The following is a 27,002-nucleotide window of genomic DNA, read 5'->3' on the forward strand; positions in this document are numbered from 1 at the left end:
TTATTTGCGTTTCTGTACAAATATGAACGCAACGCAAATAAGTGCAAATGTTCTTGGAGTGCCTTTGGTTATTGGTGCTGGTGAAGGCTTAAAGTACTTAAAATGCGTCTATGAAACTTTGTCAACGTTTATATTTTGGCTTTATAAATATAGTGTAGGCTATGTCATATTAATATTTAATGTCTAGGTGTGGTTTATTAAAGGCAAGCAGTGACATTGGGTTTTTTATTATGGTGGACTTTTCATTACTGATTCAAGAGCAAACATAATGCAAGAAATGGTCCTTGCATGCCAAAATATGGTAGCAGCATTTTTTTTAGTCTGTTTGTGGTGTAAATTCAATAGATGGAGCAAAAAAGCATTCTGAAACCATCCTGTGGTCTCAATTCATTCATTTATTGCATGCAATCATAGGTGAGCACCTCTGAGCAATTTAAACAAAATAATAAAATAATATAATCAGTGCACAGTGGCATTGATGGTTCGATGAAGAACCTTTAACATCCATGGAATCTTTCCATTCCTCAAAAGATTCTTTAGAAAAAGGTCCTTTAGATTTTTTAAATGTTCATCACACTAAGGGCCAGATTTACTAACAGCGTGCACCAGCGCAAAGCCTCGTTTGGCGTTAAAAACTAGTGTCTGGATTTACTAAAGACACACAAGTGTAGCCTAAAATTAGCGCTGAAAAGGCGTGGACAGGGTTATTTTTGTGGCTGATCTTATTGCATATGCATTTGTTGGAGTTTCCCTTGCATATGCAACATTTTTGGAGGAGGGTATTTAAATGAAACACGCAAGGGGATTTACTAAAGTTTGCGCTATAATTTACCGGTATTTGCGCCATTATTTACCGTCCAAAAAACCATGTCTTAAACCAGACGCAAATTTGGGCTGCTCATATATAGTAGAAACTAGATTCTCTGTTTGAGTTTGAGTTGCTCATTATGGAAATGACTGTGAGTGTCTTCTTTAATTTGCACGTCATCAGTAGATCACGCGCAGAACTTTACACTCCCATCAGCGCCTTTATGGAATTGCGCTCTCATGTTAATTTGCCCTGTTTAGTAAAGAAAAAAATATATTTTAAGAACTGATCCAAAGATTGTAAGATAATATTTGGCCGTACGTGCTGTTATGTGATACCAGTACCACTATTGTGTTATTGTAAAAAATAATAATAATTTGTTCACTGAAAGGTTCTTTTGGGAACCAAAAATGGTTCTTCTATTGCTGCGAAAAACCCTCAAACCTTTATATTTAAGAGCATAATATCCTATTATAACCAGTCGTACTGACCCGCTCCGAGTGGGATTTGAACCGGGGTCTCCGGCGTAGGAGGCGAGTGTGGAGACCAGAGGAGTGAGGTTTACACACACATCTCTCAGCTTGCCTCCGTTACACTAGTATTCAAGAATCAGTGATATAATTCTTTCCATATTTGTCTGGCTTTGCAACTTATACTGCATGTTGTTGTACTAGTTGACTGACAATATTTAGAATGATAATCAGATATGTCACGTGTTGTATTGTTTTTATATTCCTTTGAAAAACATTTATGAATCAGGATCAGTTCCAGGTGGACGTGACCACATTTTCAAAGCACAGCAATGACCCGAGTGAGAGTCCTCCATCAATCACAAATCTAAACTTTTACCTTTCCATCTGGGATCAAGCTGGCAAACAAGCGACACAAACGTCGCTGTTGTTACTCTGATCTGTCCTTCTGCTACCCGACGATCACAATACGAGACAAACACACATCATTCACAGAAAACCATCATTATCATTACAGGTGGGGAATAAAAGCCTTTAGCTGGCACTCAGGCTTTTTGCTCATGATTCATATTATAATGCCAATTCACCCCTGCAGGGTAAAGGTCCTGCTGATATTATCTCCATTTGCACATCTGTTTGAGGAGGCATTACATCATTTACTGAAGTCAATAAAGGTGAGCTTAATGGTCATGGGTGCTTGACGTTTTTGTTTAGAGCTTTTAAAGCTCGCACAGATCTCTGGTTTATTCAGGCCTGGGCTCAGACTGGCTGAGGTCACACAAAACGTTTAATTGATTAATCGCTGTCATTCCTCCCACATCGATGAATCCATTTACTGAATCGACGATGCTTAAAAATGAGCACAATGCACAATAGAGCAGCCGAATCGAAGACGCTCCCATCAGAGGCTGATTGTTTTTGCTCGGTCACCTAAGTGAAAGCAAACTAAACGACATATCATGTTGCCCGTCAAAAGACGGCGATGACTCTTTCTGAACGTGGGTGGTTTTGTTGTTGCACATTTGCTTGGAAACCAAGTTGGTAATAAGATATTCACAGGTTCAGATGTGACAGTTCTGTGTGTTTGTGTATGTGTGGTTTGGCTTCATGCATGTTTCAGTGACTGTCGATCAAGTTAAGCACAATTTAGAGTTAGAAAGCGCCTTTCAGTTCCGTTTCACAAGTAGGAATTTGAATTGAATTGATTTACATTGAATTGATCACAATAATTGAAGTGGAATGACAGGAAGATGAATTTAGTGAATTGCAATTCAGAGAAGTTTAGCAAAGTCATACAACAGGAATTTTCTTACTTACACAAAAACACATAATTGCATCATTAATTGTGACTCATCTTGCCCATTTCCTGATATGTAGTTACAATAAATAATTAAAATTAATGGAGTAAATTTTAACAATTAAAAACAAAACACTACACTTATTTCCTTTAGTTTCATTCTGTTTTAATTCTGCTGCCTTAAATTCTAATTTTCTAATTCTAATTGATGAAATTAGATTTAGTTAAATTAAATACCCCAAAAAATGGTTCCAAGTTTTCACAGTGATGCCATAGAAGAACCATTTTTGGTTTCCAGAAGAACCGTTCAGTGAACAGTTCCTGAAATAACCTTTTTTTTTTATTTCTTAGTGTGAAGAGCATTTTAATAATCAAAAGAACATTTTCCACTATAAAGAACATTTTGTAGAATAGGAAGTTTCCATGGATGTTAAAGATTCCCCTTACCAAAAACAAAACAAGTATACTTCCATTTAATTTTATTAAGCATACTTAAGTAAAGTTTAAGTATATTTTTAGGTGTACTTTATGTAGTTAGTATTCTAATATCAATGCACTAGTACGTGTACTATTTCAATTCAACTTGGGACTAAATTTGCCCACTTTTTAGTGTATAAGTATATTTTAAGTGTAACAGTAGTAAACTTGGAGTACACAACTACATTTTTATCCTACCCTACACAAAAATTCACATACTAAAAATTAGGAACATATTTGTTTTCTTTAAAAAATCTATATTTTGAAACAATTTAAGTTTATAGGCCTTAAAAGACTTTACTTTTATAAGTAAAACTATGTGAAAATATTTCTTAAATAGGCTACTCAATCTAAAGAGTAAACATAACTAAGCCAAGTATACATACTTTTAAGTATATCTCGATCAAAAGATTAAGTACAAGTATAGGCCAAATATACTTATACTTTTCTGTCAGCATAAGTCAAGTACTTAAGTATATTTCTGAGAAGTGCATATAAAGTGTATACTTAAAGAATACTTATCTTTTAGTCGAAAAGAAGTAGGCTATAGCACACTTGAATAAACTTATTTTATCTAAGGGTTTTAACGGAACCATAGATGGCAGTACAGAACCTATATTTTTAAGAGTGTACCTCATTTTAAATTCAGGAATTGAATTAGAATTAAAAAAATATTTTTTTACGCGCACAAAGTTGTTGTCGACCGATAGTAAACTTGTCATGTTGTTCTTGGCAGATGTTTTTTTCTTTTTTAATGAAGAACATGTGTCTGTCAAGACTCTCGACTCGAGAGCCTGATTTTTGCACACGTTTCCAAATCCCCACAGATTCCTTTGGGCTGTAAACGCTGATGTTTGTTTATCATGCATGGAAACGTCATTGTGGTGAACAGCCGGTCAACCGTGACACCGCCACAGCGAGACTCCTGATTGGGAGAATCTTTGACTTTTGAGTACAAATATAACTGTTGTGAAATGACTCTGTTTCCTTAGTATTAAAAAGGAACAATTTCAATTTGAGAATTGCTGACAATATCGTCTTTAATTTATTAACATGTCTTTTCAAGAACTCTAGACTTTGCTCGTTGTTGACACGTCACACACACCGCCTGTAAACACTGATATTCTCGATGATGACACACTTTTAAAGTCCTGAATTATGATTGGTGTCAGATGCTCTTTAAGAGTCCAATGGAGAGTTTTATTTCATCTCTATAGTTGGAGAAGATCTCACGTGTGTCTTGGTGGAGATCTCAACCATGTCTCAAACTGAGATTTGTCTTCAATCAGTCAGACCTGTATTCACATTCATTTTATAGCTCATTATGACAACAATTCACATTTTATTTCTCCTTAAACATTTTAGGAGGAAAATCGGAGACAAAATTAGATGCTTAAATAAAACTCTCATTTAAGTCTCTTGAACTATGAAAGAGCAACTTTGGATCAATGCAATTTTCTCCTGGCAGGTTTTGCGGTGTGTAGCGGATATGGGAACTGGACTCTGATGCAGTGATAGATAAGCGTCAGATCAGGTTGTTGAATGGACATGGTTCAGTCACTTGTTTTGGCTCAAAACTTCATGAGATGTGAAAATATGAAGCTTAAATCAAAAGTGAAACTTGTCCGTCCGTCTCCTGCGATTGTTAATGACGTCGACACAATCGCATAATGTGTTTTGAAGTTAAAGCAATAATTTCCTGATTACAGGAGAGTACATCTGGAGAAATGCAGATCAACAAACGCAAACTGTGGTCATTAAACAAAGCAGCCTGGACAAACAAAGCTAAAACCCAAATGAAAGGTGGAGTGGGTGGAACCAACAATGAGCGCTTGGGGTTAAAAACTAGTTCAGGAGTGGTGGAGGTGTGTGACGCTGCCTTAAATAGAGACGTTGTGAGAGGAAACTTTGGAACGGCCTCAAAATGCCAGTCCATTCATCCGCTCAGGTGTGTCAAATACCACAGGATTTGAGTCAAAGAGCGTGAAGTCTGTATAAACCTTGTTTAAAGAGAGCAGCCATTTAAATTCACCTTGAGAAAACATGAGATGTGGGAAATGCCTTTGAATAGATGACATAATATCCAGTGTGGTGTGTTTTTGCACCTTTTTATACTAACCCGAACAAGATTTAAAGTGATAGTTCAGCCAAAAATTTAAAATCCTGTCGTCATTTCCTCACCCTCGAGTTTTTCGAAACCTGTTATAGATTCTTTGTTCTGTTGGACACAAAAGAAGAATCACAATTTTGAAGAATTCCGGTAAACAAACAGTGGATAGTCCCCATTAACTTCCATAGTATTTTTTTCATACAGTTCTATGGAAGTCAATGGGGACCAGAAACTGTTGTTTTTTTTGGGTAAAATAATTTTTATAAACACCCAAACATACAGACCGTCCACAGATTTGACTGAAATGTTGCTCATTGAAATATATTTGTGATGTAAACTCGAGTAGTGTGCAGTTTTTCTATTGTTTCTATTTTTTTAACACACCTATGATGCAGGTGTGAGGCACTATATATTTTTTGCATAATAATATCTTTTTGGAGAACGGCTATCTTTTTTTTCTTACCTTTACTTTTTAATCTTTAGCATTTTTAGTGACAACTCTTTAAAGGTGGTGAATGTGAAACGCATTGTCTTGTACCCAGCTATCAAAAATATGTTATAACATTTTGCTAACGTCCCGATTATGTTATGGAAATGTCATTTCTGAATGTTCTTTGAACATTCTAAAGATTTGAAATGTTTTTTAAAATACTTTTTTACTTGGTTCTGTGAACATTAAGGCAACATTCCGTTATGGGATTGTTACTTTTGAATGTTCTCTGAACATTCTGAAACAAGAAATGACATTTTAAAAATGTTACTATAAACCTTTTAGATAATAATAGTATAGTTTAATATAGTAAATAATATTTAAAAAATGTTTTAAAAAAGTTTTAAATTGGATGTGCGAATGTTAAGAGATCATTCCATTTTGCAAACATTATGAGATTGATACTTTGGAATGTTGTCTGAACATTCTGAAACAAGTGGCAACATTTAAAAAAATTTCCATGAATGATGTAGCCTATAGATCATGTTTTTGTGCTAACATTTTGAGAACATTATTATAGACCACATAACTTTGAATGAATGTTCTGTTAACATTACTAGAAGAACGTTTGTACATAACTTTAAGAGAACCTTGCCAGAATGTTAGCTAAAGTTCTGAGAACGTTCCCTGTTATTTATGTAGTGAGTTTTATCATGCTTATACCTGTAGAAAATCCATGGAGTTATGGGATTCTTACTGGAATCACACCAGCACTTTATGGTTTCATATCGATCTGAGCCCTGAATAGCACACTATTGTGTTCAACGGAGGTAGGTGTAAAAATCCTCTGTGCGCTATGTGTTTGTATGAAACTGATAGAATCTTTACATAGACAAATGCTTATGCTCAGAGCTTACATATGTGTGTTGTTCTGAGAACGGCCTTTGTTTTTCACTTTGCTTAAGGTTCAGGATTTCACTGATGTAACAGCTTTCAGATCATTGCAAAGGGACTCAACTGATACTGTTTGTGTGACTCTAAGTCGCCTGTAGCCTGACTGTAATGCCGAACGCTGTGATTGGTCAAAGCAGGCGGTTTATTGTCTGGCTTAAGTGATCTGTTGTAGTGTGTGTGTGTTTGTCTAGTTCTTTCTCTTTGAGTTAAATGGACAGGTAATGGACAGATGATGGACATTGCTTTCAGTCGTAAAGCAACAATCGACAGTAGCTGGCATTTATTGACACAAGATGATTTGAAAGTAAATCAAAGTATATATTGGAAGTAAACCATTGTTTGCACTATATTTGATTTTTTGTGTGTGTGGATGACAGTGAGAACATTTGATGAGTGAAAGTTAAAGGCTCTTCACACACAGATGTCTCTGAATACCGACCAAATGGGGAAAATAGCATTTCGATGATTATCAGTTCAATATGTAAAAACAAAGAATGGTAATTTGCCTTTATTTGGTTTTGACTAGGAACTAAAGCATTGGAAAGTGAAGCTAAAAAGAGCATTACTGAATCCTTTTTCTGGTAACATACACTTCTCGTTTTAGTGCCGTTCAAGTAAATGTTTAATGTTGACAAACAACAGACAGTAACCGGACAGTTTCGTGGTACTTTTTTGAAATGTTTAGGTTCATAGCATCAGTTTTGTTTTCTCTGAACAATTCCAGTGATACCAGATATCATCCTAATTACAGCCAATGAATAAACACGATAAGAGATACACCACAGATTACAAGCTCTGGATGCGCAGCTGTGTCATTGAGATGTGCTGCAGTAAACCAGAGCATTGCAATCTGTCTCACAAAGGCAGTCATTTCCACACACACACACACACACACACACACACACACACACACACACACACACACACACACACACACACACACACACACACACACACACACACACACACACACACACACACACACACGTTTGACTATCTAAATAAGGACATACCATAGACCTTTATTGATTTTATTGCATAAAGGTTTTAAACATAAAGCTTACTAACTGAAATTCTTCACTGCAAAGTTTTTTGAGTTAGCTTAGAAAAGTAATGCAACCAGCTGCTAAGCATTTTTTAGTTTAAACTTAAAAGTTTTACAGTTTGTTCAACCAAAATACATTTTTTAAACCTTCCTCAGCAAGTTAATTAAGTATTTGTTGAAAGATTAATAAGGAATTTGCATAAACTACTATTCTAACTCTAGGAAAAAGGTTCTAACAAATGCGTAGTTCAGAAATCCAAAATGAACATTGATCATAATAATGGCGACTTACATTATCAAGAACAATATGTTTTTACAGATTCTGTAGTAGATGCTTTAATTTTAAAGGACAACTATTATATTAACTATTAAGAAAAACTAGTTTATTTAACATCCATACCTTGTATTGTTTATTAATCAGTGTTAGTGATATTCCTACAATTTATTTGTATGTTAAGTAAAGAGAGACGGTATGCGTGTATGAAATGTTTTTTAGAAATATATTTGCTTGGTTCAAATTACTAAGAATTTGGGTCGAGACTCAATGACCATGGGAAAATGTGGGTCCCATGGCCAAACCAGTTGAGAACCACTGATTTAAAGTGTTCCTGTAAAAGACAATTTTGCATTTTTAGGGAAAAATCAGGGAATTACTCACTTTTATAAAAAAAAATTTTTTTTAAATGAGGACCACAAAAGGTGGATTTTTGTCAGATTAAGCCTTCATATGGGGACAATTTTAAGCATGCACACACACACAAAATTAATTATTTTGATGGAGAGCATCAGCATCACAAACTAAGACTAGACTATGTCACACGTCATGATTTTGCTGAGTTAGACGCATTCCTGAGTCAACATATTTTGTTGATCCTGGAACAACATTCCTGTCTGAAAATTAAGTCCTAACCATATCCCTATCCATAAACCTGACCCTACCCATAACTTATCCCTAAAATCAGAGGGAAATGACCAGTGAATGACACTGATGTAGAAGGACCTAAACCTGGTTGTAAACCTAAACTTGACATAAACTGTAAACTTGTCCATCAAATCTGATTGGTTGATTGGAATATTGTTCCAGGATCAACAAAGATGTTCATCCAGGAACCTGTTGTACTTGGTGAAATCAGGTTCTGCAGACTGTGTCTGTATACTACTTCTTGTGTATTGTGTACTGCATGGTGTCTGATGTTTTTAAAAATAGCATGCAAAACAGCAGGTAGTGTACCATAGTAAACTTTTCAAACAACTACTGCATTGTCGTCACATGACATCATTACATTGCATACACATATCGATCCAATTTTTATGTAAATGAGGATTTGTTGAAAATTGCAGGTGCTTTTGCTTTCGGTTCATTCATTATACTGAAAATACATTGTGGGATCCATTACCGCTCTGGTTGTATACTACACGTTTAGGTCTTCCAGGTATTCATTCAATCAATCAATCAATCAATCAATCAACTTTTATTTATATAGCACAATAAAAGCAACAGTAGTTGGCAATTGTGCTTGACAACAGAATAGATATCTTAAAAACAAGACCGACCGCAAAGCAAATGATAAAGGGAGTTAACATCAGAAACACCAATTTAACAATTCAACATTAAAAATCAAGGACAATTGTAAGCCAGTGTAAACAGGTATGTTTTTATCTTAGATTTAAAAACAGACTCTGTGGATATTAGTCTTAAAGATACAGGAAGACTATTCCACTGTTTTGGACCAGTAATTACATGCATGCACAAAATTTTCATTTCTGCATACTGTAGAAATAGTAGTATTGCATGACATTCCAAACATAACAATAAAATGAGATGACACGTTGAAGCCAGTTCATGTGGATGAGCAAATGATCATTTCATTCAGTAATCCGTCAGACTGTCACACATTCCCTCTTGTCACATGTACCTCTGACACACATTCCCCAAGGATTTTAAAAGCAGGTTGACTCCAGCAACACAAGTTCAAAGTCCTATTATGTTGATCCTCATCTCATTCTGAAAGTGACTCATGGTTATACTTATGACGGGCATATACTGCTATGATTGAGTGTACGTGTTTTTCGTAGCAAGTCTCCTTTAGCCTATAGTTCACATCAACTCAGCTGATGATATTGAGGTCAGTGTGTGAATTATACAATGACATTTCAGACCCGCTAACCTTTTATTTAGGGTGGATATACTTTTTTTCTTCTCTATAGATTTCAAATGCATATTATTATAAACACACACACACACACACACACACACACACACACACACACACACACACACACACACACACACACACACACACACACACACACACACACACACACACACACACATGCATGCAAAGGTTCCTCTGTGATCCAGAATGCACAGTTAAAGGATTAGTTCACTTTTTAAAAAACTTTTTCTGATAATTTACTCACCCCCATGTCATCCAAGATGTCCAATGTCTTTCTTTCTTCAGTCGAAAAAGAAATTAAGATTTTTCATGAAAACATTCTAGGATTTTTCTCCATATAATGGACTTCATGGGGTACCAAACGGTCCAAGGTCCAAATGACAGTTTCAGTGCAGCTTCAAATGGCTTTAAACGATACCAGACAATGCATAAGGGTCTTATCTAGCGAAACGATTAGTCATTTCAAAAATAAATAAAAAAGTTTGTTCGTGACTCTCCTGTTCGAACTCGTTCATCAAAATGAACAAATCTTTTTTCGAGTCATTTCGTTTGTTGAATGCCTTGAATGAACGAAATGCCTCGAAAAAAGATTTGTTCATTTTGATGAACGAGTTCGAACAGGAGAGTCACGAACGTGCATCACAGAACAGAGCAAGGCGAGCATTTGTGCTTATAAAACTTAAACTTTTTTTATTTATTTTTGAAATGACCGATCGTTTCGCTAGATAAGACCCTTATGCATCGTCTGGTGTCGTTTAAAGCCCTTTGAAGCTGCACTGAAACTGTCATTTGGACCTTGGACAGTTTGATACTCAATGAAGTCCATTATATGGAGAAAAATCCTAGAATGTTTTCATCAAAAACCTTAATTTCTTTTCGACTGAAGAAAGAAAGACATGGACATCTTGGATGACATGGGGGTGAGTAAATTATCAGCAAAAGTTTTTTTAAAAGTGAACTAATCCTTTAAGTGCAGAGCCAGGGAGTTTATTTGTGTGTAAAGCCTCAGAGTGTGTAATTAATTAGTTGTTTGAAAAATGTGTGTGTCCGGAAGAGAGACAGGTCTTGTTTCAGGCTGGGCTGCCAGCCTGCTGTTGTCTGTTCCAGCATCTTTACGGGACAGCGGACAGCAGCGCAGATACAACCAAAACAACACTGCGGTTCATCACACCCCGAGCACTGTGTTAAAACAGGCTTAGTGAAGCGTTCCACACATTTGATAAAGGAATTGCTTGTAAATGACGCAGATTATTACAAAGAAATGGCAAGTAACATTGAATTAAACATGATTTGAGTAAAACATACTTCAATAATCTTTGTTTTATTTACAACTTTTAAAAAGTTTTACAGTGTAAGACTGTAATAGTAAATGCTTGGGCTAACGTTGTATAAACATATGTTTTTAAATGTTCCTAAAATGTTATTGAATCGTCCTTTTGATGTTATTAGTATTTTATGCATGTTTTCACAATGAGATGAGAAAAACGATTGTTGGATTTTTTTCCACTTCGACAATGATTAATAATTCTTTAATTAATCAGTTTTTAGATTTCAATAGTTCAAATAATGTGGATGGTAAGTCTAAAAAGTCCCGCTGAACTCCCTTGAAACGCGCAGCATTATTCAGTGTGTTGATGTAATTTCCACTGAAACAGGAAGACAGGGCGGGGTATATTGAACAGCTCCACCCCTTTAAAAAAATAGCCAATAGCTTTTCATTTATACCACGGCTCAGTCAGAGCTGTTGAGCTCGATAAAGCCGCAGTTTCCTCCTAATCTCTAATGTTTCTCCTCCTAATCTCCTTCATATCACTTCAAAATACAGCATTCTGTGTAGAATTCAGATGGGTCCTATACGTTTTCTGATCTGCGCAGACTCGCGCATATGATCCGCTCTGTGCTACTGCATCGTGTCTCTGGACCGGAGCTGCGGTGGTTCGCGTGACACTAACGTAAAACCAGACTTTATTCGCCCGAATGGAAAGCATATTTCAAATCATCTCAATCGTTCCCTATCCCCTATATAGTGCACTATGTGCCATTCACCATGTAGAAAATAGTAAATGTTTAAACAAGTGACCGATTTCAGCCGCAGCTTCAACGTCTGTTTATAATGTAGGGGGCGGAGCTTCAGATTCTAGAGATCATTTGATTGGACAGAATCTGATGAAAAAAAAAGCTGAAGGGCACCACGATGTCATCAAAATCATTGATCCATATTGGTGGAAGTGAGAGACTGTAAGTCTTAAACGCTTATATCTTCTAAATGCGAATTTTGTCATTTGTTTTGGAGCACACTAACTTATAGACAACCTTAAGGCGAACATTTTCAAACTAAAAGCCAAAAAAACTTCAGTTTTGATGTCATGAGTTTAAAGTTGTTGTAAAATTCTGAAAGACATGATGCTAACGTTCTACTCAAATTAAGAAAACTTGATAGTTTAAAGTTGTGTTGGAGTGATTAGAATATGTTTTTTTAACCTCCATTTGTTTGGAATGACTTGTTTGTTTATAATGACGTATTTATTGTTCAAGAGTTGAGCAAACTGCAGACAGGATGCAGACAGTCGTCGGTTCATGCTCTGTTTGATACATTTACCGTTCTTCAAAGAAGTCATGTGCCTCAAGAGTCACACAGAGATGAATTATTCACAGTGGCCAGGACGGAGAAAGAAAGAAACAATGGAAAGGCCTTTGAAAGAGAGAAGTGGAGACGTGGCAAACAAAAATAGCTTGGTGTTTAGCGAGAGATTAAGACAAAGTAAGCTTGCAATTTGTGACAATTTAAAGAGGCCAAAGTGATGACGCAGGTCTTAACCAACCTCAAATAATTCTAATTAAGAGTCATTAGTGTATTACTGCACAATTCATACAGGTCAGACACAACCTGTGGGAAGTTCAGGGAGATATTATAGTACAAAATACAGGGATTTACTGTAATTGCTGTGCCTTATGTTTCATTTCCTGCTGTGAAGTTTGGTGTCAGTGACCCTGTATTCTTCTGTCTCGCTCTCTGTTACAGGTGGATGTCGTAGAACATGAATGTTTTGGGGACCCCAACAAAACTAAGCAAGTAAGTCTCGCGCTCGAATACACACAGTTACGTGAATGGAGAAGCTTCTAACTATGCAAGCTCAACTTAATATATTGTCGCAATTCATAACACAATGCAAGTACTCAATGCATGGTCAATAAATGGAGCAACAGTTTTTTTATCTAGTTACCTGGATTACACCGTACCTGGTTTAATAGAACAGACATTCGGAGGAAACCATATCGCCCCCTAGAGTACTAAGCTTTTGTTGTAGTTCACTAGATGATTTTCAAAATCAGTTCAGCTGTAATTATTTTTACTTTTAATTGTTCATATTTATTTGTAGAAATACAGTTTTAGTATTGTTTTTTCTGCAAATGTCACATTATAGAAAAATGTAACGTTTTAAATCAGACTATTCAACATTGAATTATATAAATACGAAGACAAGCAATTTTTGGTGTATTTTTGCATGCATATATATATATTTAAATTTTTTATTGTAGTTAATTTAATTAATTATTTTCATGTTATGATTACTTTTCATGTTATGTTTGTTACTTTTTCAAACTAATAACTTGCATAGTAAGCTATTTTACGAAGCACAAGAGGACATGCTCTTGTTAAATACAGCTTGCAGTGCATTGGCTCAATGCATTTTGCATACTTTCAAATAACATGTTTCTGGCATTACATGCATGTAAAATGAACGCAGCTTTTGCTAATGTTTTTTTGGGACCTACACACACCTAGCCAAACATCCTGTAGTTAGTGATTTTTTTTTTTTGTGAGATTGTGCGTGTATGTATGTTACAGTCTAAGTTAACAGAGCAGCACTGTTTGGGAATGTTTGCTTTCCTGCCCTGTTGGAAACAGCCTGTCTCTGTGTGTCTGTGTGTCTCACACTCACACTCATACCCTTTCCCTCGCTCGCCTGTGCTCTCACAACCTGTAGATCTCAGTCTCAAACAATCTGTGCCATGCAGCGTTCATTTTAGACCAGTGCAGCGAGTGTGTGCCGTCTAGAACATTTCAATCAGAACTAAAGACTGTACAACGATGAAGAGCAGGCATCGTCCACCACCCTCCTCATCCTCATCTGCTCTTCTTTGCAGTGGGGTGGCCAGATCGGACAGCAAGATCAGTGCCAAGACCCTCTTTGGTAAGTAACCGTCACATTTATTTGTAAATTAAAAGTGCTGTGAGCAAGTAATAATAAAATATTTGTTTAACTTTAAGTAAAAGTATTTTAAATAGATCAAATAAAATAGCCAAAAGCACCTTTAATATATTCTGTACATTTTAATAAGTTGCTATGGTAAGAAATTATCTGTCAAATCAAATATAATGTGCCTTATTTATGAAACAAACCAATACTAATTTTTTAAATATATATATACTTTTTTATATGTTGCATTTATATATGCATTTGGTAGACACTTTTAGCCAAAGCGACTTACATTGCACTCAAGCTATACATTTAATCAGATCTTGCATTCCTTGGGAATCGAACCCATGACACTGGAGTTGCAAGCGCCTTCTGTTTGTTCTGCTTGTATTTCCTGAATGGTGAACCTGATTTCACCAAGTACAACAGGTTTCTGGATGAACATATTTGTTTATCCTGGAACAATATTCCAATCAACCAATCAGATTTGAGGGACATGTTTACAGTTTATGTCAAGTTTAGGCTTACAACCAGGTTTAGGTCCTTCTACATCAGTGTCATTTCCCTCTGATTTTAGGGATAACCTAGGATAAGGTTTAGGGGTAAGGATAAGGACATTTGACATTTTCTGACAGGAATGTTGTTTCAAGATCAACAAAACAAATTTTACTTGTCAAAATCACATAAATAAGTCCCAATGTTTACCTGTGACATAGTTGTGCATGGATGGGGTTTATTGCGTGTGTGTTTGTATGGCTCTTCCCCCTTCTATATCATCACATCCTGTTTCCTGCTTCCTTTAAAAGGCACTCTGTATGATATGTAAACGTGTGCGTCATACTGGAGGACATTTGCATGCGTATCACACACACATACTCACAGTGCTCACAAGCCTCGCTGCGATTCAGTTAAATCACAACAATCAGATGTTTGCCTATCAAATGAGTGTGCAAGGACATTTCAGACGGACCTCACACTATTGAGGTCATGAGGGACAGACAAATCACTTATAATGGGAACGATTTACTTCCGGTGAATTTTGCTTTTGGTGTTACTGATTTGCTTTGAAGCATTAATATAGACTTCAATTGATGTTTGATCACAGATTTGTGTATAACTTTTATTTTACAAGGACTTTAAATGCAAACTTGACCAATCAGATCTGTCTTGACTGACAGGTTTTACATAATATTTTACTTTAATTACTCTCTGACGGTTCCAAAAGGGTGTTTTTGCAGTGATGTCATAGAACAACTATTTTTGGCTCCGCAAAGAACCTTTCGGTAAACATTCTAAAAAGAACTCTTTTTTTTTTAGGGTGAAGAACACTTTTTTCCTACTATAAAGAACCTTTTGTCCAATAAAAAGGTTCCATGGATGTTAAAGGTTCTTCATTGAACCCTTGATGCCAATAAAGAACCTTTAAGCAGATATCTATTTTTATATTGACATAAATGGTCTTTCTATAGTGAGACTAGTGGACAACTTTAAATGAACACATGAAGAAGGGTGTTTATTATGCACCTGCCGTCATGACGACTAGGTGTGTGTGTGTGTGTGTCTCCGGAGGTGTGCATCTCGGTGTAAATGTACACACAGTCTGCCTCTGTGCCCAGTCGGGTGTGTCTGGAAAAAGGGGGCGTGTGCTCGACCCGGTCTGACATACACATAAAAGAGGCTTTTGAGCTTTTGAGAAAACAAGAAAGAAAGTAAGTAAAAGAGGGGAACATGTAGAAGAGAATGAAACTCTCAAATTCAGAAGAAAATAATAATTTTGCTTAAAGAAAAACGAAGACTATTTTAAAAACTACTTTCATGACATTAGATTTTTTTTCCCTGCTATTGGGTAATGCTGCCAGGCAATGAAAATCATGCTGCTAGGACAAAATGTTTTTTTATTTTATGTATTTTTTATCAAAAATAAATAAATACAGTTTAAAAATATATATAATTATTTTTTCATTACAGTAATTAGAATAAAACATATTTTGCATTGACTTTAAAGGAGTATTACACCCAAAATTTTACTTGGTAAAAGTGACCTCTTCTTTTATCCTCAGAACATTTTTCTTTAAAACTTCTTGTTTTAGACTTATAATTCATGACAGTGTTTTGTTTTGCTCTATCCTCTGCGCTTCCGTGTTCGTCATTACGTCATGCATCGGGTCAGAGGTCACTCTTTAGCCGGAACTAGACTCAGTAGTTTTTAAATGACTTTATAAAAGACTTTATAGTTTATAAATGTATAAACATGGATATTTTCCTAACAAAAACGCATCGCTTCGCTTCAGAAGGCCTTTATTAACCCCCATGGATTACTTTTATGATGGATAGATGCACTTTTTTGGGCTTCAAAATCTAAGTTGCTATTCACTCCCATTATAAAGCTTGGATATTTTCTAATATAACTCTGATTGTGTTTGGCTGTAAGAAGAAAGTCATTTACATCTTGGATGGCTTGAGGGTGAGTAAATTGGATCATTTTAATTTTGGGGTGAAGTAACCCTTTAATAAAAAAAAGTCACAATTGAAAATATTTTAATGGCCTTACAAATAAACCTAATTTTCTTTATGCAAAATATAATTTCTTTTGTCTCTCTTTAGATTTGGGGGTGAAAATGACTAGGACATGTTCTTTATAGGATTTGTGCAATTCATCTGTTTGTTTTTGTGCGTCTGCATTAATGCACCTGAGACTTACGTAAGAGACACAGCATGTTTTTTGTGTGTTCTGCACTCTGGCAATGACCCATGGGATGACACTTAGTCCTGCCTAGAGCGCTCAAACCCACACACACATGCACACACACAAACCTGATGCTCTTGCAAAGTTTCACATTTCTGTTTGCTCATATGCGATAAGCCGTGCCTTTAAATCGGTTCTTGTGGTTTGGTTGTGTCGAGTCCTCGGTTTATCTTCCCTTCCCATCAGCCCCCTGCAAACCAGCACATGCAAAAAAATCTCCCATCTATCACTAGATTCATGCAATGCAAATGAACAGGAGCACTTCAAACCCCCACACACTTATCACTGGCACGTGCGGGGGGGGTTGGGGTGTTTGGCAGCTTTGGGTGCTCGAGCCCCTGCCCTTTTTCAAAATTAATCAAAAGTGCCCCTCTCTAACAAATATCAATGATAATATTGTGGTCAATAAAACTAAATGCATTTAATTATAATTGACATGACAATGCGTACAAAACTTAAAGGGATAGTTCACCCAAAAATGAAAATTGTCCACTAGTGTAACAGCACAGCGCTTCTGTGTTGTGCGTCACACATAGGCTCGCTATTGGCCGACGCTGGTCATTTGTGTGATGTGTTTGACGTACAACACAGAAGCGCTAGCGCTGTTACACTAGTGAACTGACTCGAGGCCCACAGAGAAGGAAATTAATAGTTGAAATAAAGTCGTTATTTTTGTTTGTTTTTGTGCACAAAAAGTATTCTCGTCGCTTGATAAACTTAAGATTGAGCCACTGTAGTCACTTGGACTATTTTAACGATGTCTTTAATAACTTTTCGGGGCCGGGAAGTTTCAATCCCCAGAAGCCTACATTTGTTTAAAAAATATCTGACCTTTAATAATCATTTTATTGCTCATGGATTGTTTACTTGAAACGTTTAACTGGACCTTCATCTAACATTGTTTCCGAAGGTTCAGAGAACATTCCAAAGTAATATTCTGATAATGTGAATGATGAAATGGAATGTTCGCATAACCTTTTAAAACTTTTAATAAACTGGACGTTTTGAACGTTCAGAGAGCATTCAGCAATAACACTTTCATAACTTAAATGAGAACAGATCATTTTTGTTAGCTGGGATAACAAAAATATTTATTCAGCTCATTCAGCGCAAGTCAGTTTGGTTCAATAAATTGGTCAATCGTCAGCTGTGAAGCAGCTCTATAGAAGACAATAGTGTCATTATTCAGCCCAATTCAGTTGAAGTATTGTCCTCATCCGATTGTTCTCATGTTCAGGGCAGCATTTCGACTCCTGTACTCCTGCAAACAGTAATGTAATACGTTCAATCGTTTTTTTCTCTCATTTGCCTTTACCTTCTGTCCGTTTTCCTTTCTATTGGATTTTTTTGATGGTTGGGATCTTTGCCTGTGGTAGTTAGAGGTCAGTATCTCCATACAACTCAAATTTCCAGTAAGCAAAAACCCAAAACAGATTTGCAACTGCAAAGCGACACCCTTGTGGTTTAATATATGAGCGTTTACTGGGCATGTTAGAATGGTGCTTTTAAAACTGTACGTGTAGAGGACACCGTGTGTGTGTGTTTGGACGTTTGTAGGTGTGTCTGTTGCTGTCCATGTGTAACAGATGGCGTTCCCTGAATTGTGTCCAGATGGGACACCGTATCCGATTGGCACGGCAGCTTCATAACAGGTGACACTTGGAGCCGCAGAGGGGTTGTGAGACAGGTTTGGTCTGGATGGTTGCAGTTTATTTGGACTGTTCCTGTTTGCTCGACACAAGACTGTATTTGCAACGTAGAGTATTTTACCTCTGTGATTGTATTTATGAGGGAAATGGGATGTTCAACTGTTAGTTAGGACTTGATTTTATCCATCAGGAATGGGTGAAAAGTTTCTCTATAGGTGGTTGAAACATAAAGGGCTTGTTGTGGTCAAGAAAATGTTTAGTTATCTTATTTTCAATTGCATTAAATTTATCAAAAGTGACAGTAAATATATGTAATGTTACAAAAGACTTCTATTTCAAACAAATGTGGTTCTTTTGAACTTTCTATTCATTAAATAATCCTGACAACATGTATTGCAGTTTCCACAGAAATATTAAGCAACACAATCAAAAATGTTTCTAGAGCAGCAAATCAGCATATTTGGATGATTTCTGATGATCATGTGACTCTGAAGACTGGAGTAATGATGCTGAAAATTCAGCTTTTGACCACAGGAATCATTTTTTTTTACAAATATATATTCAAATAGAAAACCGTTATTTTACATTTTAAAAATATTTCATTGTTTTACTTTATTTTTGATCAAATAAAGCAGCCTTGGTGAGCAGAAGATACTAATGATTTAAAAACTTAAACTGAATAATAGAGTATATAAAACAAATTAGTGTTTTGTTAAAGGGATAGTTCATAAAAAGAGACAATATCTTCTTCATGTCGTTCCAAAGCTTCATCAAGGAGTCCAAACAGAGAAAGACAGTTGTGTATATTGTGAAAGAGAGACAGGTGAGAGACGCGCAGAGGTGAGAGACGCTGAGTGACAGAGAGGTGAGACAGATAGCGTTACTTGACCTCGAGCAGTCATGTTAGGACAACGGTGTGTGTGTGTGTGTGAGAGAGAGAGTGTGCAAATATGTTTGTGTTTGAGGGTCAAAGGTTTCCAGGGTAGAGATTTTCAACTGAAGGCTATGTTTTCATCCTGTTTAAACTAGGGGTGGCACGATCCGCTTTTTTTGCCTCCGATACCGATTCCGATACCTGGGACTATTGGCAGATACCGATCCGATCCAATACTAAAATAATAATTAAAAAAACAGTGCCAAATTACCTAATAAACTGTATCTGTATGCCTCACTGTGGGGAAGAGACTGGGATTATTCTTTTGTTAAAGGCATCAAAGCTTGACTTAAACATTATTTTCCTTACTTTGTAAAACAATACAGACAAAATATATACTATATAATTAAAATACATTTATTTTAAAATTTTAAGCGCAACTTTTTAATGAAGCAGCAACATATGATACATAGATTGGACAGAACAACTAAGGCTATCCATAAACTGCCATTGCACAAAAGTATTGTAATATGAAAGGCTCCAATTCAGAGCGGCACGAAACCAATCCCGTGCGCAGAATGATGCGCTCGAAGCAACATGGAGTCACGGCGCGCAGCGCGTCGCATTGAAAAGTTCAAAGCACAAAAGTAAGATATACATATATTTCTTTATTTATTCATTAGTTTGAGCCTTTTAACAGTTTTAAATTTCAGGTAATGTGCGTGTGAAGAGCAATTACTGTATATCGCTCTCTACTCCAGTGTTGTGATCACTGAGGAGTTGTGTTGTGATCTAACAGACACCCAGTTGAAAGTAACATGTGAAACTCCAGCACGTTAAAGTCCTTTTATGCAAACCATAGACCTTTATCTACAGATCTACAGTATAATAATAGAAACATTGACTCATCTTGGAGAGAGTTTCATCGTCTTGACTGTTTTACCCGAGCGCGACGCGCTGTTTGAGTGCTGAGAATGACTGACAGCCGCAGCGGAGGGAAGCACTTAGGTGAAGATTAATTTAACGATTTAAATCTGTACCTCACATTAAACTATATGTAATGGCTTCAGAAATCTTGGAATACAGTACACGAAAACATTATAGTGCTTTATAATGTTTTTGTGCCTTTTGTGTTGTATAACAATAACATTCGTAGGCTACAATATCGGATCGGATTTGAATGGTCTCGTCTGGCGATACCCGATCGGGCAAATATTGCTAGTATCGGAGCAATACCGATACTGAGTACCCCTAGTTTAAACTGAAGTTTATATGTTGTAAAGTGCTGAAACCTAAGTGTAAATGCTGTTAGGAGAAGAAATGTGACAGGTAGACCTAAAATCTACAATAAATAACATTATTAGCAAAAGTAAAATACTGCTCAAAAGTTGCTCTTTCTTAGTTAGATGTTAGAAGTTTTTCCTGAAATTCCTTAAGCAAAATAATAATAGTGTCAAATGAGTTGCACAGTTAAGGCCCCGTTCACACCAAGAACGAATAACTGTAACTATATTACTGTCAGTGGACGATATCGTTCACTTTATTTTAAGCGCGCTGCAGTTTTGTCCTCTGCCACTTTAAATGCTCAAGCTCTTTAAAGCAGGATGGATTCTGATTGGCTGTCAATGTTTTTATCGTTAATCAGCTGAAAAAAATCGCTCTGAAAGTGATTCCAACGAAATCATTCCTCTGTGCCGTTATCGCTAGTTGTGGTGTGAACTTTGATGTTCTTTAATATTTAGAACGATTTTTAAAACTATTTTTATCGTTACAGTTATCGTTCTTAACGTGAACAGGATAAAATGAAAGTAGATAGCAGCTCATGTTTGAGTTCATATTCATATCTCTAACTTTTATGGGAGGCTTTGGTACAGTATCTGAGCACAGTTTGAGACACTTCTGAGACCTTAGCTTTAATTTAAATTTAAATTTAGCCGAAAGACTAAACCTCCATTTAAGCTTAGTCTAGGAGATATAGTCAAGATATCAAAGATGTTTTTCTTTGGTGGCGCTCCAGTTTCCAGAAAAGTTGATCGACAAGGTTCATCTCAGGTAAACTGCAGGTGTGAGTTTAATCGCTAGTGTTAAATTAGCACAATTATCCCAGACCCAGAATCCCTCTCTGCTGTGAGAGGCGGGAGGCGGTCCCATGCAGCGTTTAGATCTCGCTGGTTGTGAGCTGTCGACATGCTGTGAAGCGTTTGGAGTAAATGTCAGACATGAATAACACATGCACGCAGCTCGACTTACACAAAGATGCCGTGGTGCAAACCGTTCGACTCTCTCCATCCAACAGGAAGAGAGAAAAGAGTGTGAAGAAGACTTCCTGGAGAGATGGAGAGAGAGATAAATGGAGGAGGGGCTATGAGAGATGTACCTCTGATATGTGATCCCGTAAAGCAGCTGATAAGAACATGTGCTCATTTAGAGGTAATGATTAGCTCTGGTCATTTAACCCCAGAGACTCGCGCAGGGCGATGACCCTCTCTCACACTATCTCTCAATTCAGTTTCAGTGCAATGTGCTTTATTGGCACGCCAAAATGTGTTTTCGTTTTGCTTGGCTGTATAAGTGCAATAATGGTATATTATTTTGGTGCAAAAAAATGAACATCAAATCAAATATTATTTTATATGAGACAGTGTACTGTTTTCAGATTCAGCATTCAGCGGATCAAAAGTGTCAGGGAAAACTTTTTTAATATTACATAAGATTTCTATCTCAAATAAATGCTGTTCTTTTGAACTTTCTATTCATCAAACAATCCTGAAAGAAAATAGATCACGGTTTCCACAACAATATGAAGCAGCACAACTGTTTTCAACATTGATAATCATCAGAAATGTTTCTTGAGCAGCAAATCAGCATATTAGAATGATTTCTGAAGGATCATGTGACGATGAAGACTGGATTATTCTTAATTTAAAGAATAATATAAAAACAAATAAAAAATAATGTATAATAATAGATATTATAATTAAGTAATTAAGATAAATATTAGTCAGAAAAAGTCTAAATGCGCCAATAATGGTAATATAGGCTATTGTACATAAACTCGTGTTGGCATTCCATCACTATTTTCCCCGTATAGTTAGTCAGAGGCTGAAGTGATTCATTCAAATTTCCAATATCACATTTGATCGGCTTCTGAATGAATCAACCAGTGAGAGAGAAAAACCCTCAAAAACATTCAGTCCCCATGACATCATGTCCGGTGTTTCTGTAACTATTTTAAACACGCCATAACTTTGTTATCATTATTCTTACGGCGAACTACAACTCTATAACTAGAACTTAGAAGAACACCATAAACATAGGCCTGAACTAAAACATGTTTTCAAGAGAGAATGGCCTTTGATTATGCGCTTTAACCTTGAACTAAACTTAATATGTCTGTTAAATGCCTTTTAAACCTTAACTGAGTCATTTACTGTAGTCTTCAAGTGTTGCCTAAGACCCCGATCATATCATGTTTCTCTTCTAGATGTCAGAAGAGATCCCAAGAATGTCTCAAACTGTGCAAAAGATACCAATGAAAAGCAATAAAAGAGCAACATATGGGCACTGAAATTTGGAGGTTGAGTGTTTCGTGCAACGCGCAGCACTGAGCTGATTTATAGGACTGCTGTAAAACAAACAGTGATATGATATTGAAGTCATTGACAGAGGGGAGGAAGGGTTTACATGTTACATGGCTTGACCTTTGACCTCGCATAAAAGAGGCAGGCGAAACACGACTGCCGAACATTTCCTGTCCGTAAGTCCATCAGTTTGAGCATTACAGCTGGAGTTTTTAACACAATGGAGATGGTTAATGCAGATTTGTAGACAGAAAGTTGAATTTGAATTCACTGGTTTGAAAGGTAAGAGTGAGAATTTTTATTCCTGTATCTCATATGATTTTGACTCATAAACAAGCATTGTATCGCTAACTGTATTGATGCGTTTCATGGAATTGATTGTAATGCAAATGCTGGTGTTTCATCAGTTTTTCTGTCCGTGTACATGAAACTTCTCGCTTAAGTGACCTAGACGCTCCTTACACCAAAATGTGGCACTATTCAGGTTAGAGTGTGTTTGTCTGCACATTCAACTTATTATACTAGTATTTATATTGGTTGCATGAATGTCTGTCAAAAAATGACTTTGCATACGAGGAACTCAAGATAGCGTCTTTTTCCTCTGGGAAGTCTGTGAATATAGTGTGTCTTATTTGCATCTCATTTCTTTCAGAACAACGAAAGAAGTACTCAAACTCGAATGTCATCATGCAAGAGACATCGCAGTACCATGTGCAGGTGAGTGAGATGCTAAACTCTTTAATTCTGATTCTTCTCTCCAAGCTTGTTGGTTAGCTAAACCTCACCACCGAGAGTTTGGTTTAATATTTAACATGATTCAACTGATTACTTGATATTGTAATAAAGCAATCAGGTCACCTGATCAGATTTGTCAGGGCAGTGTTAACCTCCATCTGAGCTGTTGTCAACCGAGATAACGCAATCTGAAATCTGCATTATGCAATGGCTATTTCTGATCCTGGAATTTAATTGGTCGAAATGCACTGATGGGTTGTATGCACCTGCAACCTGAAAGAACCACAGCAGAACAAGTGGTTAATTTCCGCAAATACTAATAAAATGGCACCTTGATCAACGTCTAACTCGAGACCTTATGTTGAACTTTGTTCTGATCTAGATGCATTATTTTCCTTGGTCTATTTTTCCTCACTTTAACCCTTCACTCATTGGCCATATTGTCTCTCTTATCTCTTTTTCTTGCTCTCATATATGCATATTATTGATAAAAGGAGCAAAAGGATCTCAGAGGGTCTTTAAAGGGGTGTTCATGATAATATTTTTACATTTATCTGAAGAAAATGTCTTTGTAGAAGAACTCACCACCAAGATGCTGATGTCTTGTTTTAAGGTTGCTAGGGTGTTGAGTGGTTTTAGGGAAATGACATAACGTTGCTAGGGTGTTTGAGTGGTTTGAGGTAATTGTTTGCTGGTTGCTAGGATGTTTGAGTGGCTTTAGATCATTGCTAGGGGGTTGCTAGGGGTTTTGAGTGATTTTGTTGCAATTGTAGGTGGTTGCTAGGTTGTTTGAGTGGTTTTTAGGTCATCGGTAGCTGGTTGTTAGGGTGTTTGAGTGGTTTTAGGCCACTGCTAGGGGGTTGCTAGGGTGTTTGATATAAAATGCATGTGCACACCATCAGCGTTTTCACAGATTCTAACCTATTCCAAGGTTTGCGTTCTCGAGCCACCAGGCACTGTTGTTGTGCGAGTGAGCAGGCCGGAGCGCACTAAGGGTTTTCTGTTAAAACGGTGTCGTGTAAGCGTGAAAGTTAATAACTAATGATCTTTGCAACGGAAGTGAATCAATCAAAACTAGCTGTACAATAACTTTATTCTAGAGCTGCTGTAAAGCCAAAACAATCTCTGTTACTTAAATTTCCTATTATCACTGTAAAGCTGCTTTGAAATAATCTATATTGTTAAAAGCGCTATATAAATGAAAGGGACTTGACTTTGAGTGGCTTTAGGCCACTGCTATGTGGTTGCTATGGATTTTGAGTGGTTTGAGGTCATTGATAGCTGGTTGCTAGGGTGTTTGAGTGGCTTTAGGCTACTGTTAGGGGGTTGCTAGGGTGTTTGAGTGGTTTGAGGTAATTGATAGTTGGTTGCTAGGGTGTTAGGGTGATTTTAGGCCACTGCTTGGGGGTTGCTAGTGTATTTGAGTTGTTTTAGGTAATTGATAGCTGATTGGTAGGGTGTTGGGTTTAAGGGATTGATAGCTAGTTACTAGGTTTATAAGGTGTTTGTAGGTTACTGCTGGGGGTTGTTAGGGTCTTTGAGTGGTTTTAGGCAATTTTAAGTGGTTGTTAGGGTGCTTGGTGGTTCTATGTGGTTGCTAGGGTCAATGAGTGTATAAGTGTTTTTTCCTCTTCTTAGAAAACAATCTATGTTCTGGCACTTTAAAAACTCAGAAATCAAATAATTGATCTGAAAGACCTACAATAAAACATTAAAAACACTGACCTACCCTCTCGTAAACAGATTTTATTTGTGTAAATATCTCAAAGCAAGCAAATCTACGTTAAACTTCCCTTTGTGTAGTTTGTTAGTTGGACTACATCCTGTTAAAGTCAGATGTGTCAATAAACATGTTTGTGGTTGGATGGTCTGGTTAATCCAAGGCAGCCATGCTGAGATCACCTTCCCTTATATAATTGGTGACAAGACTTAATCTGCTTATGAATCATGCATGATGCTTTGAATAATTTGTTCTCTTTGATGGGTAGGGATCAATGTTTGTCACATAGCATTGTGACATGTAAATGACGTATTGTGACACACACACACACACACACACACACACACACACACACACACACACACACACACACACACACACACACACACACACACACACACACACACACACACACACACACACACACACACACACACACACACACACACTAGGTGTGGTTAAAGTAAAGTTGAAGTGGATATATAAATATTATAAGGTGTGTGCTAACATTACTCTCTCTTTTAAAATAACAATTAATTCCTTTAAGATGCTGACACATAACAACGCCCAATGAAATATGTAGGTATGTTTTAGACAATCAGGACATTCACCTGGTTTTTCTACAACTGAAAATCAATAATAAGTCAATATCAATAATCAATATCTTTAATATCTTAGTTTACTATCTCCTAAACTGCAATGGAATTAAATGGAGAGCAGCTCAAATTTGTTTAGTTTTTGTAGTTTGCACAGGGAAAAAACACAAGTACAGTTTACAAACCCAATCCAAATCACATATGTGTGCTTTAAAATCTAAATGGTGAGATCAAATGCTAAATATTTTTTTTGCATTACAATTGCAATCCAATTGCACTCATTTTTGCTCTTTCCTTCCTCTTATATTCAGTTATGTGACATTTACTGTATAGAGAATATTGGATAAATGAACATTTTGCACATTTTATACAAAATTTATATGCATGAATGTTAAAAAAAGGTTGCTTATGTTCCCCCAGGTGGCTCGCCAAAATTGTCTTTTGTCTCTGAATTGTTTTATGAGAAACTCATGACATTGTGGTGACATCATTACTATAGCACTATTAGTAGACTGTCAGAATAAACAGATCTTATTAAATGCACATGCAAAACAACAGTCCATTACACAGATCAGATGTAATGAACCAAATCGCATTGCATCATTCTAGGAATGACCTTACACACTTGTCTATGTGTATGTTTGCAGCATCTCTCTACGTTCATCATGGATAAAACAGAGTCCATCACTACGGTAGACGATGCTATTAAGAAGCTGAAACTGCTGGACTCCAAAGACAAAATCTGGACTCAGGAAATGCTGCTACAGGTGACGGACAAGTCCATCAAACTCCTGGACTGCGAGACCAAGGTGAGCGTGATCTTTCCCTGTATGTTCACCAGGGTAGAGATTAGCACAGTAACTTTTGTAAAGTTAATATAAAATTTAACTGAACTTAATCCATGTTCCTGGTCTTATTGTTAAAGTTTCATCGGTATGTGCTATGCCAAAGAAAATATTTTTTGTCTTTGTAAGCTGTTGTAATGCATTATCCTTTTCTGATGACGTAATTTATTAGCCAATTATTGACTTTGCATGACAATATAGGAGATTATAGACCCCTTTTGCGCTGACGTTACAATTACGTCACGGCGCTTGCTGGAAACAAAACTTAGTGAAAACTGGATGCGGC

The 27,002-nt window shown here is 36.6% G+C and overlaps 1 protein-coding gene across 4 annotated transcripts in view; it reads left to right on the forward strand.

The window, feature by feature from the left end:
- The window catches only part of eps8l2 (EPS8 signaling adaptor L2), a 44,399-nt gene that overhangs the window by 368 nt on the left and 17,029 nt on the right, over positions 1–27,002 (forward strand). The window contains exons 2-5 of one of the 4 annotated variants that reach the window (XM_077210090.1): positions 12,791–12,841; positions 13,918–13,964; positions 23,473–23,537; positions 26,519–26,680. In XM_077210090.1, coding sequence (XP_077066205.1) covers positions 12,807–12,841; positions 13,918–13,964; positions 23,473–23,537; positions 26,519–26,680 — 309 coding nt within the window. In that variant the 5' untranslated portion in view covers positions 12,791–12,806. Of the gene's footprint in view, positions 1–12,790; positions 12,842–13,706; positions 13,965–21,588; positions 21,670–22,999; positions 23,103–23,227; positions 23,305–23,472; positions 23,538–26,518; positions 26,681–27,002 lie in introns of those variants that run through there. The other 3 variants (XM_077210091.1, XM_077210089.1, XM_077210092.1) reach the window with 3 other exon arrangements.

This window comes from Siphateles boraxobius, unplaced genomic scaffold (genome assembly GCF_051911475.1).
Source record: "Siphateles boraxobius isolate OS27281-9 unplaced genomic scaffold, OSU_SipBor_1 65, whole genome shotgun sequence".
Taxonomy (NCBI): Eukaryota; Metazoa; Chordata; class Actinopteri; order Cypriniformes; family Leuciscidae; genus Siphateles; species Siphateles boraxobius.